Here is a 21,431-nt window from a genome sequence, read left to right on the forward strand (position 1 = left end):
GAAAAGAATCACCCTGTAGCTACAAGAGGCCATTTCAAACAAGTTGTGCAACACTTGCTATTAAAATCACTCCTATAAATAGATACATAAAAGCAAGGTTTCTTGGCTAGAATCAGCTGGCCTGCTCTAGTAACAACATTTCCTTATAAAACAAAAGAAGTAGGGACTAAAGTTGACTACACTGGGACTTTATTAGCAAAGAGCACATCATGCACTTAACCACCTCCTCCTTCCCCCAGCACTAGCCCTGTCTTCATTATAAAAAAATGCAGTAGGATGCATCACTGCCTCATTTCCAAGTCAGCCCTGCTGCCCTGCCTCACCTGAGGCAGGGACAATACTGGCCCCACTGGGTGAGATTAAGAGCCATCACTGCAAGATCCTGAACTTAGTGAGGACTGAACAGCGCTGGTTCTTGGATGTTTTTTTCCCCAGAAGTGTGTGTGATCAAGTTAGCTCAAACTACACCATCCCAACTCCCAGCCCTGTGACGCGCTGATGCAGGACCTGGAGAAGAGGCAAAGGCAGGGAAGGAAGGGCTGTAACCTGCTCCCAGGCACAGGAGAACCTGCCTGGAGCCTGCACTGCCAGAGCAAAGCAGCAGTCAGCTGCCAGTAGTACATTTTGTCCAAAATTGCTTCCTTCAAAAGCAAAAAAGAAGGTACTTGATACACTTAATAGTCATTAGTAGGGGGCACAGAAGCCACGCAGGACTTGGACAAGCTCCTTTTCCTTGCAACAGCCCCTTCAGAGCACACACTGTAGGGCACTGCTCCCTGTAGCCTCCACAAGGCTGAGTTAGTTAAGCATCTAGACTGGTAAGGGACTTATAAGGAAGAAAAGAGACACTACCCCCCAGCCCAGTTAGTGTGCAGCTTCTGACTGATAGAGGCACACAGTCAAACAACAGGCTGGTGCAAGGTTGCTTCTCACTCCCCTGGCAAAAGGGATGCACAGCAGCCTGGTGCAGACCTGGACTCAGGCATGAGCTTGGCAGCCTGTAACTTCACTTGGAGTTGGACTGATCAGGATCAGAGTTTCACCTTTCACCTTACCTCTTGCAGTAACACCTGGACTGGTTCCTGTAAGACTGCAGGAATGGGAGCAGGGACTTTCAAAGAACATACACAGTAATGTATTTGAAGTAAGTTTTTAATATTAAAGTCATTATACTTTAAATCATAAGTGACACACAGTAAAATTCCAGTGTATTTTGTTTTAATACCTACTTGGGAGAGGGGAGGCCAGACCGTTGTGTTGGGAGCTTTTCCTTCTGCTGAAGGCAGTCACGAGGTGACTCCACTGGTTACAGTGGCCAGTGCAGCGCCTGGCTCACGCGGAGGTTAAGTGGCCTCCTGGTCCCAGGAGCATTCCAACACTGTTTTAGACCCAAAGCACTATACAGTGTGGACTCTTTGAACATTACTGAATTCTCTCCTTTCCCCCCATATGTTGAGGTAAGCTTGTTAAATTTAGAAGAGACAAGCACGAGTTTGTTAGACCCACCAGTTTGTTAGTGCCTTTCTGAAGTTCGAAGGCCAGGTCCCAGGGCTGTTCCTCCAGCCATTGTTTGTCTGAAAGAAAACATACCTGGTGTGCATCTTTAATTGCAGCTTGAGTATTTTCTATCCCTCCTGCTACCAACAGTTAAAAGGCAGTCTTAGTTTCAGCTTATGTGGTTCATTGCTTGACGACTCCTCTTCAGATGTCTCTTTCGGATCTTGATCATCCACTTGACACTTAGCTTGGCAAAGTCTGCTGCCTTAAACAGAGCCAGAAAGATCCCACAGAGAAGAGCAATCATGTTCCAGGGATTGGCTGTGATAATCTGAAAGATTAAAAGGAGTTGTTACTGACTAGGTGCAATATATGGCAGGTGAGATGAGGGGAATATTTTTCATCTAAAGTATTCTGCAGCATATTCCTTTACAGTGCAGAGGTGTGGAGAAGGCGCTACAGGCCACATCTGCCTCACACCATGGTCTTCCCAGACCTTCCATCAGGAAGGGAAATACATGCTACTAGCTGCCAAATTCCTTTTAGACTGTTTCAGGGTACTGAGTTGTTTAACAGTTTAGAGATAGCATTTGCACTGCAATTGTAAGATTATAGATTCACTCTGTTACTTAAGTATTTACAAAAATGAGTAGTCACATTAAGGACGATCTTCCAGAAGACAAAGCTAAAAGCAGCAACCATGGGAAGGTTTAAGACGACACCATGGTAATGCCAAACCAGATTTTGACAGCAGTAACTGCTTCTGCAGATCTACAGCAAATACTTTCTATTTCTCTTTTTAGCTACATTGGGTTCAAGAGCAGTTAAATTTATCGTTTGGGATTCTCACACTTCCAGGGTCTCAGATGAAGCAAGCAGAGCTAGGCTCGGACAGCAATTAAGCAGCACACAGCTTTGGGATTTGCAGCACATTGATCTACATTTTAAAGTCCTTGTTGTACATTTGAATGCCATACCAAACTCCACACTAATAACAGATAAAAATACAGCAGGCTGTTTTTATTATTCTGAATTGAAGTCTAGCTTTCTTGCTTGTCAATTAATTAATTAATACAAAAGTTTTTCAATCAGTTTATCCAAGCACACTTAATTAACCAGAAAGTTCAGACTTGACCTGAAGCTGTGCTTTGCTAGAACACAGGGGACACGGGCTGCTGCTTAGCTATGCGTACAGAGCCGCAGAGAGGCTAAGGAAAGGCAGTGGGTGGTCTTTACAGCCCTACATCAAGCAATGCTTATTGCACAGAAGAGCCCAGACTGGAATTTCAGAAGGAACTTAACTCTTCCTCTGAATTTCTGCTGGGACTGAGGTCCAGAGGCATGTGCACACACACATGCCACGAGCATGGCCCGTCAGACAGCAAGTCAAGAAGGGACTAGCATATTACTCACATCTTGAACAGTCTGTATAAAGGGGTCTTTCCATTCAAATACCACAAAAAACAGCTGGTCACCTCTCAGTTTAGTTCTCTGGTCAATGTAGTTAACCACGCTAGTCTGCAGAGAGGAGGGGAAAAGCCAAAGGTGCAGGTTACTTTCTTCAGTGGTGCCACAGAAGAGGCTTGTATGGCAGCAAAACCAGCAGAACTGTTTGGGGACTTCCAACTCAGCCCTTCCTCTATCCACAACAATAGGCTCCCAAAATACAGAAAGGGTAGTTTCCTGCCACGTGTTCATATTCCTGTCCCATTTCCCTGCAATACCATTTCCACACTGGTAGCCAGAGCCTTTATTAGATAGGTTTTCCCCCCTTCCAAAGGGGAAAATTTCATCTACAAAGTTAATTTACTTTGAGTAGTGCAGCATTTGGAGAGGTCTCAAATGAATGCTGAATTATTTCTATTTACCAGAGAACATGTCACAGTGGTAGGACTTTTTTTTTATTTAAAGTCAGTTATGGAATAAACTAGCAGATGCCAGCCAGTGCAGAATGAAAACAGAAGGGAAAGAAGCCTAGATGTTAACTACTAATTAAAGCCATACTTCCCAGTGCTGCCCATTAACTAGGTTACCATTTGAAGCTAACATTGACTGGCAGAGTGCTTTAGCACATAGAATCATAGAATGGCATGGGTTGGAAGGGACCCCAAAGATCATAGAGCTCCAGCCCCCCTGCCACAGGCAGGGACACCAACCTCCAGCCTGGACCTACACAAGGTTGCCCAGCACAATGCCATCAGGGTACAGCTTAGGCTACCAGCTGGACATTACCACCACATGAAGCCACAGTCTTAAGGACCACAATCAGGAGAGTATTAAGACATGAGGCCTCAGAAAAAAAAGAAAAAGTATTTATCTGGTCTTGTGACACCCACCCCCCACCACCCCCTGCCTAGCACGGGGTTTGTATGCAGGCAGTGACACTGCAGTTTGCACTAATCCCCTGCCACCAGGAGACAACACAAACCAGGCAAGCACACAGGAGTTACAGCTGAACAAGTGGTAGGAGGACTTCTCCCTTCTCCAACATCAAAGCAGTACTGACACCTTGGTGTGAGCACAAGGGAGTACTGCTGCTCTTCCAACTGTAGTAAGGAATCCAGCAGCACTGTAGCTTTGTTTCAGGGTTGTGCAGGACTGCTGATGTGAACACAGTGATTCAACAGGCACTGTGTGAGAGAGGACCACTACGTCTCCATGGCTTAGTTTCTTTACAAATACTTCAAGATTTCTATCAGAACTTCACCTTCTCATGTTTTTTGGCCAAAGGCTTTTGCTGTGGACTTACAACTCATTTAATTACTGCTGGGTAACATCACCCACAGTACACTCAGTCAAGAAAACTGCAGACCAGGAAACAAGCTGTCCACAAAGGCAAATGAAGGCAATGGGAAAGGAGGGCAGAGTAATGACTACTGGGTAGTTCGCGCTGACTGAGCTGCTGAACCTGATGTTCGTGCCCAGCTTTCTGGTATGCCATCTCCCAGTTTCGGATCTGAAAGGCTAATGGGCTCCCTTATGCAGTGTGAGGAGATGCCATACCACCAATACAAGCAATCGATGTATGAGCTATTTCAACTTCTACTGTATTAATAGGGATTTGAAAACCCAAATTCACATTTGTACCAATTCCTGTTTCCTAGTCTTATTTTAAAAAACCAAACCACCTTACAAAGCTAAAAAACCCACCAGTGTTCACCTACCCAAAGATCAGCCTGTCCACAAGAGCTGGGCTAAACAGATGTTTAGGGTCACAAAAGGCTCAGCTTTTTCTGAGTTCGAGTCAGCCTTTTGTCTCTACTTCGCAACATGTTAGACTTGGGCACAAAAAGGAGGATTTTCAGAAATCCTACACTCGGCAAGTACCAAACAGTAAGTGACACAGAGCAATTGTTCTCCCCCTCAAACTAGGAGTAGCTGTGTTAATATTTCCATGTGGGCTTCTTCAGACCCTTACCTCAGACAACCACTGTCACCTAGAACACATTCAAGGCCTGGCTTTCACCAGAGATGTGTCACTAGGCCACACCAACAGCTGGGCACAGCAAGGCATTTATTTATGCTTTTATAGGACCTCTCCATGGTAGAAAGAATGTGACTAACTGTGCAGCCAAAACTGCTCAGCTGTAAGTGGTGTAACAGATGCAGTGAAATAAAAGACAAGCTCCTGACATTTCACTTCATCAACCCACCCACCCTTCCTCCCACTCGTTTTGCCATTTGCCCCAAGAACTGGTTCTGTTGGCCAGTTATTAAAACTGTGGCAGTAACTAGGTCTTAAGCTAAGAGGCCTCAACAAACTCTTCTTGAGTATTTTTTTGACTTTTATTTTTACCTCTTGTTTGAATTCAACAGTCTCACTACCATCTTCTTCTTTTGTTTTCACCAAGGACATCTTGACCCAAGTTCGAAAGCCTCCGGAAAACTTCCAGCTGGAGTATGAACTTTCACAGTCCTTCATGAATTCTGCTTTTTCTGGACTAGAGGAGAGAGACCATTACCTTACTGGCCAAACGCAGAGCGGTACCTGGGCACTGTAGGCAGGACAATGTCAGACTTGCAGCCACTTTAAAACACCTTCCTTTTATGTTTCAAGTGCTACGATTCAGCCTACCTAAAGCATTGTGAGTACTGATGCCCTGATCAATGGTAGCACTTGCTCTCACCCACAGAAGACTTACCTGGTGCACAACCACTCGGGAGTTCTGCCTGCCCCTGGGGATTGTTGTGCTCACCTGTCATTGCTGGGACTGAAAGGAGCAGAGCCAGCACCCCAGCAAACGACTCTCCACCATGTCAGGAAGCACAGGATGGAAGAAACAGCCCAGAGGCAGGGCAGGCTGCTTCACCCCATTTCTGGGATGCAAATAAGATGGTTGCAATGCAGACATATTTTAAATGCTTTGAAATTTACATTTAGTGTAGTCCTATTATTTTGGGAACACCATAGCTTTGGACTAGAGCTCCCACCAGCAATAGCAGCTGCTTTCCCAATATGCCACCACTGATTACTTGTAGCCCCACAACAGCAGGACTGTATCACGTCTTTTCCTTTTAATACTGTGACTGTAAATGATTTTAAGGCCTCCGACACCCATGACACTGCCAGTCAGCTTTAAGGCATATCTGGTCACCATCCTGTTTCTACCAACTGCACAGGACACTGTGCATTAGCCATGCTGTTTACTTGGAGCTCCTCACTACTGCCATTTTAGCCACTCTATGAAATAAGCCCAGCCCCACAGCTGCTTTTCCAGCCAAGTTTCATTTGAGATGAAGGGGTAAACCACTGTGATGAGTCACGAATCTTTAAAGCACAGACTGCTGAATTTTAGCAAAGATGGATTCCAGGTTGCAGAGATACATATGCTGGTCCTTGAGACAAGGGAAAGGGTTTTGACTCTGAGTAAATCCATGTCCCTACGTGAAGGGAAAGAGCATACTTTGCTCATATGGCAGAGGGTGAACATGGTTAGGTCCATCAGAGTATGTTGATCTTTCAAAGGAAGATACAGAGAAATGAGGAAGAAAAGCAGAGCTGAAGCAGCAAGCTCTCCTCCCAAGGAACAGACCAACCAGGAAGATTTGTCCTGTACCAACACTGGGGTGGATTTGCACTTCTGTGTTTTTCCTTGGTTCTCAGAACAGGGGCTCCTTCTTGCAAAGCAAGGTGTCTTGTAGACAAAGCAGCAAGAGCACAGGCAAAAACCAACAGTGTCATACTGATGGCTATTCTGTACTACAGGAGTAGGTACATACATTTGTAGGTAGGCAAAACCTAGCAAAGCCATCGCTCTCAAGTCAGAGCTTCAGGCAATAAGCTCACACACAGAACCCCACTGTGCATGCAAACAGAAAAGTTTCTGGAAAGAAAAGTGAATACGCTTTGCTGCCCATCAAGACAGACAGTGTTTTAGATGGTTAGGAATATCTTTATGGATCTGTGACATGAGCTGTTTGTTTAGCAATCCCGAGAGGAGGGCAGTGCACCTCCAACCCTCAGAGGGAAGACATGAGCCAAGCAGCAGAACAAGCCCACTGCCTGACTGCTCCTCACCACACAATCCAATGGCATCAGAGACCTAATGTGACAATGATTCCCTCCCTCCTGGGTAAGTGGGTGCAGCAGCAGCTGATGGTGCAGTACAGAACAGCACAGTGCTTTGCTGCTCTGAGGAACATACACAATTAGCACTCTGCCAGCCAGTCATGTGCCTACTGCATGACTAAATACAGCATCCTAGAGAAGCTTTCCAAACCAACATGGAAAACTGGGGCTGGAATTTATGACAGAGCTGAATGCTAACAGCTACAACTTACATGGTAAGCAGACAGCAGTAGTGTACTTTGCCTTTGTCAGCAATTGTAGGCTTGAAAGATTAATAACATCTTAGGAGAAACTATCTCAGAAGGCACTTCCTTGCATGTGCCCATAATCCAGACCACTGCCACAGAGTCAGTACAGGAGGAGCAGAGAGGCACAAGCTTTGCACAAATAGATAGCAGAGGGCAAGTAACACAACTTGAAAGCCACACACAACTAAGTGAACACAAGACAGGCAAGAGATTTTAATCTTAAGAATAATTATCCAGGCAGTTGCTTTGATTCTCCCTTCACCTCAAAGACAGACACGGGCTGCACTTCTGTCCCCCTTCTCAGCAAGTTTTTTTTATTGATTACACTGTCCTTTAGGCATACAGCAAGATTCCTGAAACATTCTGCACCAGGCTCTCCCAAGATACTAATGGTACCTCAAGACCCTGCAAATGTTCCTACATCTCAGCAGAGCTGTACCAGAGGCCACACTCTCACTTGGGTGAGCTACAAAGCCCTGGTTTGCTGTTAGCCAATGCCTTCTTATAACCACTGACAGCTCAAACAACTAAGAGATCCCACTGCCCTGATACAGACAGATCAACATCAGACCATGAGAGGTTTTGTTCCAACTGTGGGTGTCACTAACCTAAGTCTGGACTGGGCTATAGCTCTGCCGTGGATCCTTCTAACACTAATCTTTATGGATTAGCCCACAGAAGCCAGAGGCAGCTTATGACATCCCACTATCAATTCCAATGCAACAGCAAGAGCCAAAACCCACAGTTGGGTCCAACCCAATTTGTGTTTACCCGTTCTGCTTTCCCCATGGGGTCTAATAAAGGGTCAGATAGCATGATACTGAGAGTCTTGACCTTTGTATGGCTTCATTTGTTTCTCTGCACACAGCAATCCAGACCAGAGATGTGAACGTGGAGCTCTGTTTAGACCCTTAAACTCTGACCTGTTCAGACTGGTATTCATCATCTCACATGGCCATAAGTTATCTTACATGCTATGCTAGCAGTAGTTTGTCAGTAATATGTTCAGAGGATTTCTTAAACCCCTGTATTATACTAATAACAGTTCAGGAGAAGAACTTGTATTTTTAGCTATTCTGGCAATTTGCAAGGGTTTCATTATTTCCTTCCCTCCAATTAAAATGGCAACAGACAGCAGCTGCCACTGTCTTAAAGAAGAAGAAAGAACACAGTGGCAGTATCCCTTCAACTCACAGGCCAACAATAGCATACAGTTCAGCAGCATTCTGTGAAGGCCAGAACAAAACTAGCAAGCAGTGCCAGTTTTGTGGCGTCTGTCGATCCAATTCTCACAGAAGAGCTGCAGAGAATAAAACCCTTGACAGAAACAACTGGACCTTACTTGAGTCCTCAGCACTTGCTATGCCTCAAAAAGACCCTTAAAGGCACATTTCTAGATGCCATTTTTATTCCTGCTTATCACTGCTGCGGGCATCAGCTGCCACTGATACGATTATTGCTATTTAAAGCAAAAGCTAGCTGCACATCGTACCGTCCACACGGAAACCACGCTGCAGATACAGCAGAGCTCTCCTCACTAATTTCAAGGGGGGTTGGACTGGGAGGTCAGGTGATGGAATATCCTACACATTTTACAGCCGTCTGCCTGCCCAGTCTAACCTAAATTCTCTGCAGTCTTGGCAAAAAAACCCCAAACCCTGTAGAGGTAATTATGACACCTCGTGAGTTTTATCACCTATCGCAGCATTTTCGGTAACACTGCACATGGGCTACTGGCCACAAAGCTAACAATACTCTCTCATAACCAGTGAGACACTGTCAGGAAAAAGTTAAGAGCAGACAGCAATTGCAGTTTTAGAGACTCAATGGAAGGAGACACAACATATCTTAGTTCAGACTTCCCATCAACTAAATTTAGAATGGCTTTCTGGGTCATCAGCAGATGCTATCTTCTCCTTTGCTGGATGCTGGACAGAATGAGTACATCTGACACGTGCACGTGGTTTCACATGCATTTCGTTGCCAGGAGAAAACAAATCTTTCAATCTGCCCTGAGCCTGTCCAGCTCATGCCCCAGGACAGCAGTACACACACTACTGAGGAAGACAAGGCATGCAATTGGTACCAAGCTTTGCAGGATGCTGGCCTCTCGCACACAAGCGGTTCTCTTACTGTATCTCACCTAGGTAGGCAGATCATTTACAAGTAAGTTTGAAGGCCGACATACCTTTGACAGTCGTCATCATCTGGGTTACTTCAAAATCAGTTTTAACTTGCCTTCCTCCTGCCTGCTGCAAATGGCCACAAAAGATGTATCCCCAGGCAGACACCACTACTCCCTACAGTGTCACTTCACTCCAAATATAGCCTGGGCTCAGTCTTCACTCCCTCAGCTCACAAGGTTGGAAAAGACCTTTAAGATCAAGTCCAATTGTTCCCATCCTAAACTAAACCATATCCCTAAGTACCTCATCTACCCTTTTTTTAAACACATCCAGGGATGGTGACTCAACCACCTCCCTGGGCAGCCTGTTCCAGGCCCCAACAACGCCAGTGCCATTCTATTCCAGTGACTGCCAACACCAAGACAAGGCAACTTTTCTAGGAAGAAAGTGACACTTCCCCATCCATTTGGGGATCAATTCTGCTGTCTAGCAAATTTGACCTGGAAAACCAGGAGGTTGCGATCCAGGTTTCTCCCAGGCAGCTTACAAATCATAGAATGGTTTAAGTTCAGCCCTACCAGGTCTAACACTAGGCCGTGTCACTAAACACAACATCTACTCTTCTTTTAAACATCTCCAGGCGTGGTGATTCAGCCACCTCCCCGGGTAATCGTTCCAATATCTGACAACCCTTTCAGTAAAGAAATTTTTCCTAATATCCAGCTTAAAATGATTGTTCCTGATTCACCTACACTGGCACAAACACAGCCTTCGAGCTAGGACCTTTGCAGTCCTGCTTGTTGCTTTGCTCATCTAACCCACCTTCACACAACACGTGGTACAAGCATTTGGAACAGCAGCGTGTAGACTTGTAGCTTGCTTGCAGAAAGACCACCATCTGAAGGAGGACATGTTTTAAGCTGGGAAGAAATATTTTTTAAAAAATGGCTTATCTGCAAATTGATACAATGAGCACAGAAATGTGGCTTCCAAGACCTGACTATGCATAAACCAAGTTGGATTGTTCTGCAAAGAGACAGGAACCAGGTGCAGGACAGCCACACCTCCTGCTCTGTTTCATAGGGTCATCTCAGTACATGTGTCTTGAAGTATAAACCAGCTGCATACCTTGCTGGAATTGTTCCCACTGTACATACATCTAACTGTGTCACAAGTAACAAAAACAACACAGAAGGAACAAATTGCACCTTCTACCTTGCTACTCTTAACTGGTATTTTCTCACCCTAAAATATCAATGCCTAAAATAGCCAGAACATTAGCATTTTATGAGGTGTTTTAGTACAGGTGCAGAAAATACTTGATGACTTGAGATCTATGCTTTGCTAAAGTAGAAATGTTCTGTCAAAAGCAAATTCAGCTAATCAGTCTTTGGCCACTGAACACTTTTAGTCTTCACTCCATTTGAAGAGCACCAGTACAATGGTGTCCCAGCCTCCAGGGGTGCTTTGTTTTCAGAAGATCTGTTCTTCCTCTTCCCTTCTCCCTCACCTAATTCTGTTCTGTATGTGTCCTTTATCCCCTATCCCTTTTTCACTCCACATCTGACCATTACCAAATTAAGGTTTTCTATTAAGTCTCACTGCAACTAATATTGTCTAGCTTTTCATCAGGATCAGAGAGAACAGAACTTAAATTTAAATTAAAGCATCAAGTAAACAATTAAGTATGGAATTCATTCTCATAAAGTGAGAGGGTGACATTTTCAGAAGAGTTCAATACAGGATTAATGACACTCCTATTAAAATCAGAAGGTTGCTCAGTCACTCCAGTGGCACCAGTGTCAAACCAATAGGAAGCAATTTTGAAAATCATGTACAAAGTTACATGATTCTGTAGAATCTTACATAAAGTGAGTAATAAAAAAAACAGTTAATCTTTCAACAAAATCACAACAAACCAATCTAGGGATCTGACATTTACAGCAATTGCTTTAAAATATGTTATGGAGACATCAGTGTTCTCAGTGCACTTCCTGAGCACACTTCCTGATCACCGTTCATCAGCAGACAGCAGTAAGCCAGCACAAACTTCAAGCTATTAAAGAGTGCAATAAGTGGCTGAAACAGCTGGAGGGTAGTTTTTGTCACTGAAAAAGTCCTCAATTTGTTTTCTGAAAAGTAAGATTAGTAACCTAAGACATGAAGGAGTATCAACATAACCCAAACATTAAAGAGACAGCCATATTTTCACTAGCATTGATGTAGCAAGTTCATAGCAGTCACACTCATCCCTTTACATACCTGTTGATGAAGTCTTGGAAAGAAGAAAAGAGAAGGTAGTCAATGGCACTAAAATCTTGGTCAGTTCCATTTAAATGAAACTGCAAAAAGACCAGTTCCTTTTTCTTCACATCACGAGGGCCTTGAACAACCAGAGCATACTTCTGTAAACAGAGAGATGGTGAGAATAGCAGAGGAATCCTCATTTCCTGTTCATGAATTTGCAATCTATCACTAATACTCTGTAGAAATTTAATACATACCAAGACTTTCTCAGCTGCTACAAAGTATATACCTATTAAAACATCTAACAAAAATACCAACTGAATCCTTCCTTTTAATTTAAGGAAAAATTAAGTCTTTACATCAAGATTTAGGGTGTTTGGGGTTTTTTTCCCCCTCAGAAACCTGCTGTAGTTCTATCATAGTTCTTTGGGTTCACATGAAATACCCAGTCAAGGCCCTGCAGCCTGTCTTCTGCAGAAGGTCTGTCAAAACTGTTTTGAGCATTAAAGTCCATGAAGTTTTAAGCTCTTGACATGAAACAAACTAATTTGGAGTCTGATGTGGAGAACATCAGGCTTAACCTTAAGAAAGAGGAATGCTTCACAGCCCCCAGCATCCCAAGAAAGCTGCTGAAAGGAAAAATAAAATTAAAAAAAAACCCAAACAAACAAAAAAGTGGTAGTAGGCAGAATACAACTGAAAGTAGTGCAGACATTATACTGAATGGCAAGCTGCTGCTTGCAAAAGCACCTGGCCAGTTTGAACAGGATTCAGAGGTCTGTCTCAGTGACTCTCCATTCAACTGCAGGATTAGAGCCTATTGGATCAGCAAAGCTGCTCCATCACACAACATAAACTGCAGGTTCTTAGTTTGTGAAAACAAGCCAAAAAAAATTAAGTTAGACTTGTACCTGGAATATTACTGTCAAATATGCTAAGGAACTGCCCCCCAGAAAGAAGCAGTGACTAGACAGAAGGCACACATAAAGAAGACAGATGCTGACCAAACAGGTACCTAGTTTGTTTAGTTTCCTTAAAAACAAATCTGAGCAATCACTGTAGATACAATTGATTGGGGTTTTTTTGAACATTTATTTATAGAGAAGCTAGATTCCCTGCATTTACAGGAGATTTAAGACAATCACTGAATGTACCTATTAGCTCACAGCATTTCAGTGTAATGAAACACTTGGTGCCCAGTTACAGTTTTTGTACATGTAACAAAGCCAGTATATAATTCCCAACAAAAATACAAAGAGATAAGGTATCCTGCTTTTATGGCATAACTGCTACTGCTCTCAATCAAAGCTAGATTTACTCTATCAAGGAGTGTGCTTGCCAGTTCATTTAGAAGAGTAATGAAGCGACAGTTAAATTGGGAAAAATGACTTATTTTGTCCCATTCAGATTTTCCTGCTGCACACCCCCACGACAGCTGTTCATCCACAACACACATATACACACTGACTAGGATCTTTTCCAACAAGAAAAAGGACAGACGGCTCAAAAAATAACTAGAAGCAAGGATTTTTTGCAGAGCTTAGTAAATACTTTTACTTTCAAATACCATTACAAAGAGGACCCCCCCACACACACTGAATATTCTTTGTTCTATTATATTATTACCATAGTTTGATTAGTAAAAGGGTCTGTGTAGTTGATTCTCTGAGTGGTACACTCTATGTCTCCCGGCTGACCTGGATTTATCAGAGGCGGAATGTGATCATAGTAATGATGCTTGCAGCTGAGCAGCCGAGCCTTGCCTGGGTAAAAGGCAATACCTGTTTTGGGAGGGAAAATAAAACAAACACTGAAGAGAGCTGATTTCTTTTTCAAGTACACAGCTTTTCATTCTGGGATTTAACCCCACAGGATACTGAGCTGTCCTCAAGATCCAGCAAAACAAACAAATTAAAGCACGTGCTTCAGCATTTTTCTGGAGCAGGACAACAGTGCCAGCTGCATCAGGACAGAACCTCTGCAAGGCCTTGAAAAACAATAATCAGTGTTCCTGTTCTGTTACAACATTTCAAGGTTGACACAAGTTACAAAGTTTCCCTAGTTCTCCCACAAGCCAGTAGATAATACTCCAGTCCCTCTGGCCCTAAATGAGAACACCACGTGAAATTAGGAGTCAAATAGCACTTCAGCATGTGCATGTTTCCAAGTATCATCAGTCTATATACCAAGTTTTAATTTAAAATGGTGTGCTCACTATACATGACAGATCAAAGATTACTGTCTGATCTAATAAGAGTGAAAAGATGCTCTTCAAAACATCTAGCATCTTCTATTCACCAAATGTGCCACAAAAAAAAACCCCAAAAAAACCCAAAGTCACCAAACAAATACTAACTGTTACCATCCTGTATTACTTATATCACTAGGTAAGCAGACTGCTACTTTCTATATAGAAACTCATATATGTATTATAAAGATACAGTTTCAAACCACTAGCATATAGTAAAAAATCCTCAGTCATCTCAGCTATGGAAGGGTAGCAAACTAAAGGCCGAAAACCCAAAACCCTGTTCACCAGACATACCATATTTAGAACTGGAAACAAGCTTACATGATGGTAATCTAGTCCTGTTACAAAAAAATGTATTATTTGTGTTATTAAATACATTTAACTCACAAAACTGAGATGACCTGCCTTCTAAATCATGAGACACAAAAGCAGTTGGCATTTATCAGTCCAAAAATGCTTTATCCCTTTTGTCAGTGCTCCACACTTGAAACTTGACATCTCCTCAGTTTCACAGAGTAAAATGAAATAAAGGGCTACAGCAATTCACGTTCTCTGACCTGGGCAGAGACCCCCAACAATACTTCTGGATTTGTATGTATGTTGCGCTCTGCTTTTTTAAATGGCATTTTCTTCCAGTTGCTGTATGAAGAGGAAAAACCTGCATTTACAGTCAGATCCATACAGCTCAAACACAAGGTCCTACTTACAGAGCTGAGCCTAACTGACCATACAGAGAAACAACCTGGGGAACACGGCAACAACTTGAAACACTCACCTTTCAGCCACAATTACTGGCTATTTGTAAAGTGTGGTAACACTTCAAACAAAAGGGTTATTTTTAATTTGGAAACTGACACACAACAGTTTGAGCAACCACAGCTCTATTTATGAATGCTTACTGGTTAATTTAAAGAGAGTAATGATAGCACTGACTATTCAAGAGTGCTTCTGTGGAATAATTCCTCCTGCAAACTGCAAGTTTCCTGATGCCACACTGCATTTTTATGCCAACATTGTTCCCTGCAGTCACATCACATTTTCATTGCCTACTGATGAAATACCAAGTCATAAACAATGTAGAACAGAAGCAGAAAGTGGCATTGTGGCCATTTAGTGGTTGGTTTGAGAAATTCACCTTCTTTACCACCAACAGCATCTCACTGTCCAGAGCAGCACTGAGGTCCTGATAAACATCCTATGTATAAACCTTTTGAATGATATAGTTTGGGGAATATTTCCATAAGGAATTATCTTCTTTCCCTAAAATAGAGCCCATTCTAGAGTCTACAAACACTTCTCATCTTTCAGATATTGCATCACACTCTACAGCTACTGTCTTTCATATTACTGGCATGAAAGCTCCTGAAACCTCCCCCAAAATCTCCTGTACAATACAAATGCTTCCAGGCAAAGTCAACATAACAAATTAAAAAAGAGCAAGTGAAAGACCTGGGTCAAAGCATTAGATGCACTCTGGGCCCCTGGAAAATCAACACCATAAATGTAAGAGAATTCAAAGTAAACGTGAACATCAACTTAACCTGTTTTGTTTGTTACCACTCTTACCAGGTGCATCATACAAGGACACTTCCTTATAAGAGACAGACATCACTGGGTGCTTGAGCTTTTCCCTGAAGTCACTGATGGTTTGGTAGACAAGGAACACAGCAACAGCCATGAGCAGCAGATAAATAAACAGGAGAATTACTGAAAAGACATTCTTTAGGCAGGTCTTGCTGAAACGCAAAGAAGGGGTAGTGGTACCCAGTTCACTATCTGGAACGAAACAAAATATGGATACAAATATTTGGGCTGAATTTATGTAGCATTCATCTAAAGATCAGTCACTTGAGATCAAAGTAAGCCTCAAATTCAGCTTGACCTAAAAAAACCCCAACAGCTACTGCTGGTTTTAATGATCAGGCAGCTGCTTCCTGCTCAAGCAGGAGGCATAATCATCTAGAGATTGTGCATGTTGAATTTGTGCATGATTTTCACATGTTGAATTTCACACTCTACTTAAGTTGGTTGATGGTCAAGCTCTCCTAGAAAAACAACTCCTTTCCCCCTCCTATACTCAGCATTAGGCATCAGCACAGAGATAGCTGTAAGAGAATTAGGGTATCTGCATTGCATCTACACTATGGTAGAAGTCACTAGATATTTGTTACCCTCTCACTTTTGGACTCTAGTTTGTAACTCCTTGTGTATACCATAGAGTTCCACCAAAGGATTCTTCCAATTACAGGTAGAAAAAGACTGACCTGATTTTTTTGCAGTGGCCTTGCCTTTGAAGTTTATTCTCCAGAGATCTTTACACTAGTCTCACTTGCACACAGACACTGCCTTCCCCATACTAACATTTGCTATTCCATTTGGTAATACTTGTAAGGAAAAAGTTCACTTACTCTTGAGTTACACATCAGGTTCTAGCTGTGAGCAATACGTAGCTGCACACACAAAAGGAGCATCAAAACCCAATACATGAACGGAGGAAAGTAGGTGTATTTTACACTGACTTTTCTGTGTGGTATAATCTAATAAGCCATGCCAAACTGCCATTCAACTATAATAGCTTGGTTTGGTGTTTGCTCCTTACTATACTAAACACAAGGCTTTTTAGTAAATCCTACTGAACACACCACCTCTTACAAAGGTGCATGGTCACTGTTCCAAGGTCACTGCCAGGAGATGACAGTCCAAGAAGTTAGGATATTAACAAGCATAAAATCACCCTACTGAAAAGAGTGCCTTGAACCACTGTAAAACACTTAGGAGATACTAACTTCAGGTTTGCTTGCCCTAATGCCTCCACCCGAGCTGCAATAAGTCCATTTAACACCACCCCCACCCTCTCAAAGCAGGACTGAATGCTAATTGAAATCTGCTTAAAAGAATCTGTTCGATATTGCACCTTCAGTTCATTACAAAGAAGCACTCTTGTCACAGTCCTTGGGAAAACACCCTGTTTTTCCATCAGCACTTATTCCTTAAGATAAATAATCTAGGGTTTGCCTTGCTTTCATAAGTGCAACAAAGCCCCCAACCAAACCCCCCCACAGAAGCAGCTTCTCACCTGGTAAAATAACAGAGCTGGCATCTTCATGAACTTCCATCTCTCCTCCTCTTTCATCTGTCAGGTTTTCAGATACTCGCTCCACATCTTCACTCAGCTGTGTAGTTAAAACAGTGGTTCAATTTCCAAACATGCTCTCAACTTGCATTTGCTGGAATTTCTATGGTACAAATAAAAGAGGCTCCAACTAACCAAACACAAAAAACATGCCCCAGATCCAAGAGCACCCAACAGCTGTTCCACTCATTCACAAGACAAGAGCCACATTTATGCAGACCTACAACTAAAAATTAAGTGACTTGCATGCTGTAAAAAGACAGTACATTAAATGTAACCCACTTCTATCCTGCTGCTTCAACAGTAACACCATACAAGACCAAAGTAAATTGTTTCCCTGGAAGCTTCAGCTCACTTTAAACCCCAATTTGGGCCATGTCCTCTGAAATAAGCAGGAACTTTGTTTTGTCACTCAAGAATGCATTTTTAGATATAAACAAAACGACAGCACATACCAGTAAACAGAGCACTAGCACTTCTTAATAAAGAGGTGCACAAAGAGTGACCTGCACTATGACAGGTAACTCAAATAAGGTTTCAGCTACATTGGTAGGTGGGTCATTACAAGACAACATCCCTACATTTCTGATACTTACTTGAGCTCACTGTACTTATTATTATGTATTAGTGGTTATGCAACCAATTAGTCTTCCAGTGTTTCCACAACAGCATCAGAAACCAGATGTTTTCTTGTTTTGCTATTCAGAACTCCACACCCAAACTGCCAAGACACTTCCAAAGTCAGAAGCTTGTCACATCAGATAGGTAACACATAAGCTCTTGAAGCATTAGATTTTTTTGTATATAAAAATATATAAAGGATGGCTTTCCAAGTTTCTTCCGTGGCAGGGACTGACATACAAATTACAACAGGGCAAACCAGGGGATAGGCTTCCAGGACATCACATGTTGCACTCTAACTGTCCAAGCTAGACACTCAGTGTCAGGTTTTTGTTCCTATTTCAAGGAAGTTGGGGACATAGTTAATGCAGCAGCCACAATGAATGCTATTAAGCTTTACACCCCCAACTTACCCAACAGTAACACGCACATATCCATAAGGAAGGGCCTTAATTTCACTCGACCTTAATTCAGTATTGAAGTCATCATTACACCATTATTTGCACTTATTAGGGAAGAGTCCATTCATTTTACCCCTTCGAAGTCTGACGTAAAGCCTTCATCACCACCCCCTGTATTTCCACACTCATTGCCACCATGCAAAACAGGTTGAAAGGAGTTGTTGTTAAATGCTTTGCATTTCAATAAAGCATGATTGCCCATGGTGTGAGGCACAGAGTGAGCAGGTAACTAAACTGCTTATTTGCGGGAGACTTACCAGGGTCCAACTGAAGATATTTTATAGATATAATTGAAAAGAGTAAGGGAAAATTAACTTTTTCTGCTCCTTTTTGTAGGAACATACCAGTTGTAATTGTTTACCTGATCCAAAATAAGCTATTCTGACACAAGAAGAGTATTCACCAAACATCTTGTACTAATTAAGCTAAATTAACTAAGAAGCCAGTTCAAATTCTACTCATGCAAATTTCTTTACCAGAGCTGATGCAAAGAGTTTAATAAAAGTTACAAAGTCACAGCTGCTCCAGTGACTCCCACAACTCTCTGGTTCAGGCAGGGTTCCCCAGGTACCAGCACTTCATCAACAGAGGAGTTGCAGAGAATACAAAAGTTCTATTCCTGATAGCAAGGAGATCCCAACACAAGTTTAAACAAGAACACAAAATGCAACATTTCTTATCCTCTCAACAGGACTTTCAGTGACTGTTCAACATGTAGAAGAAAAGAAAGACTTGGAAAATGTAGCCTATTGACATTCCTTAGAAACAAAAAGCCAACAATATGTGAATGTTTTATTGTCTGTGCTCACAAGGCAGACAGTTTCATAAGCTTTTCACACAAAGGCAGCAAAGGACAGCTAGTCAAAAGCAGGATTGCTAACATTGCTTCAGGTGCAGCAAGTAGGTTGAGCTGATGTGTAATACCCCCTAACAACAACTAATTTCAGTGCAAATCCGAACACCTGATTTGACAAGAAGTGAAGGTGCATAAACCCTCTGGGGCCGCCAAGAGCCTAGCACTGCTGATGGCTTGGCCGCTGCACTCTGAGCACGCAGCACACCGACTCTACAAGGCATAGCAGCACAGACCTCCAAACACAACTGAGACCTCCTGAGCTTCAGTCTCCCAAAGATCAGGAAGTCAGCACAGCATCACTACCTGACAGCTGATTCTAGTTTCTCTACACTTGTCAGAATCCTCAGATCAAGGCAAATGACAAGATTGAACCTGGTGTACACAGTGAGTTCACCCTCACAGACCAGCTCTTCCGGCATCTTATTTTTGAGAAAAAAATGTGAGCACAGTGCTACATTCAGAAAGAACACAAACTTGCAGGGCAGTTAAACTCACAGTAGGATGCAGAGATAGTCTAAGATGTCAAGAGCAGGAAGGGCACGAAACAGACCTTTGTTCAGCATTCCTTTGGGCTCAGCACATAGATCTGAGTGAGAAATAACTGTAGGATCCTGTTTGTGACCCGTCAGTTCCTTTTTAGTCCTGCATATTGAAAAGCATCAGACACACTGAAGCTCAGAAAAGACAATTCCAGACACTTCAGCATCCCTACATAGGGCAGGAGCATCACAGGCTGTCCCAGGTTCCAGAGAAGGGATGGCAACACAGCCACTGCACTTACACACCACCTGGCTGATAGGTAGGATGAAAACGTAGCATGCATGGTCCAGCCCATACTTCATGCATCACCGTGATTTCATTAACTCTTTCAAATACCTGCCCTGCCAATAAGCTCTTACATGAGTTAATTTTATCCTGATAATCACGAGATTAAACTTTCCTACTGGATAAAGTGCTCTTAAATAAAAGAGGAACTTGTTCATACAGGCCTTTTGCAGGTCTTCCACCGCCTTCCAATGCCTTCTAGCCTGGCATAAAACCCAGCAGCTGAAACTAAATAGACAGCACTGTGCTACATCGGAACATATTAAAACAGAGCCCCACGCTACTCTTCACATATGTGGAAGCCAAGCTTTTGCGCTCCTGTCGCCTGCAAGCTGTGAGCACAAGTGACCCCCGCAAGTCCCCACGGCTGCCGAACGTGGCACAAAGGGCGCCTGTCTGCAGCAGGAGAGATAGGACCGAGCACGGGATTCCGGTCGCTGGAGCCCGGACATTGATACACAAACGGCTGCCGCCTCGGGCTCTGGGCAGGACGAGAACGCGGCCTCCGGTCTCCTGCTGAGAGCTGCGGTACCAAAGTCTCCCGACAGACCGTCTCCTTGTTACGAAAGCCCCAGGTACAGAGCTCACCGGCCAGCTCCACCTGGCTGACACACTCCAAAGCGCCACTGCCTGTTACTTTAACCGCTTTTAAAGGCGAAACGCGAAACCAAGCACACCCAAAACACCCGCCACGTTCCGGCCAAGGGAGGCGCGACCTGACATCCCAGTTACCCGCCGTAAGGAGGAGGGCTGGGGGCAGCACCGGGCAGGTGAAGGCACACAGCCGCATGGCAAGACCCTGCCGCGCTGCAGGGCCAGAGGCCAGAGCCGAGCGGAGCTCACGGGGACACCACTGAACGCAACCGCTTAGCAAGCGCCGGGGCGGCACCGCCGGCCGGGGTCCTGCCCTGGCCCCTCCCGGCAAGCCCCGCTCCGCGCCCGCCCTCCCCTCACCCCTACCTCCTGGTAGGATGCGGAGACTTCTGGTCTGAGCATGGCATCGGCGGGGGAGAGCGGCGGGCGCCGAGCGGGCCAGCAGGCAGCCCAGCACGGGACGGCGACAGCGCGGCCGGCCCGAGCCGCCCTGCCCGGGCAGGGCCACGCAAGCGCCGGGACCCCCTGCGCCCGCCCGGCAGGCTGCTGCTTCCCGCCGCGGCCTCGCCACAGCGGCGCGGGGGCTGATGGGAGGCGTAGTCCGTCGCGAGCCGCTTTAACGGCTTCTGGGCCGCCGTTGGTGCCGGGCTGAGGCGGCTGCTGAGCGCGGACCCCGTCTCACTTCAGCAGCGCGCCGGGAGGGCACCGACAGTCGTCCCAGCGACAACCTCTCTCGTTTTCCGCGTTCGGGCTGGGGGGGCACGGTGCGTTTGTAGCACCAGATGTTACAAGGCTTGCAACGCCATCGAGCTCGGGTCTTGTTTCAGCTTCCAGAGCTTGCTTAGCAGCTTCTGCCGAGGTCTCTTGTTCTAGACAGTGTGAAGCGACCCAATCCTGCACGGGCGCTCATCACACCCACTGGGAGTGGGGGGTGGGGAGGGGGGTTTGTAAGGTTTAAGGGAACGTTCCTCTCTACTGAGAGCACAGAGTACAGTGCCGTGAT

At 44.2% G+C, this 21,431-nt stretch overlaps 1 protein-coding gene across 1 annotated transcript; it reads right to left on the reverse strand.

Moving 5' to 3' along the window:
- Positions 1-1,146: 1,146 nt before the first annotated feature.
- Positions 1,147-20,894, reverse strand: PACC1 (proton activated chloride channel 1). Its single transcript, XM_084262287.1, has 8 exons — positions 20,795-20,894; positions 17,015-17,111; positions 15,505-15,714; positions 13,314-13,468; positions 11,703-11,845; positions 5,294-5,438; positions 2,911-3,015; positions 1,147-1,828 (listed from the first exon to the last, which is right to left on the reverse strand). Exons 1-8 carry the CDS (start codon positions 20,828-20,830, stop codon positions 1,667-1,669), a joined length of 1,053 nt encoding a protein of 350 aa, XP_084118413.1. The 5' UTR covers positions 20,831-20,894; the 3' UTR covers positions 1,147-1,666.
- Between the last annotated feature and the right edge of the window lie 537 nt (positions 20,895-21,431).

Source organism: Gallinula chloropus (assembly GCF_964237585.1).
Source record: "Gallinula chloropus genome assembly, chromosome: 3".
Lineage (NCBI taxonomy): Eukaryota > Metazoa > Chordata > Aves > Gruiformes > Rallidae > Gallinula > Gallinula chloropus.

What these genes read in the sequence shown, in the direction of transcription:
- PACC1 (XM_084262287.1), bottom strand. Translation starts at nt 20,830, where the DNA reads ATGCTCAGACCAGAAGTCTCCGCATCCTACCAGGAG. An exon ending in CAGCTCTGTTATTTTACCAG is followed by an intron (nt 15,715 to 17,014) that starts GTGAGAAGCTGC and finishes GTTTCGTTCCAG; the next exon opens with ATAGTGAACTGGGTACCACT. An exon ending in TTATACAGACTGTTCAAGAT is followed by an intron (nt 1,829 to 2,910) that starts GTGAGTAATATG and finishes TTAATCTTTCAG; the next exon opens with ATTATCACAGCCAATCCCTG.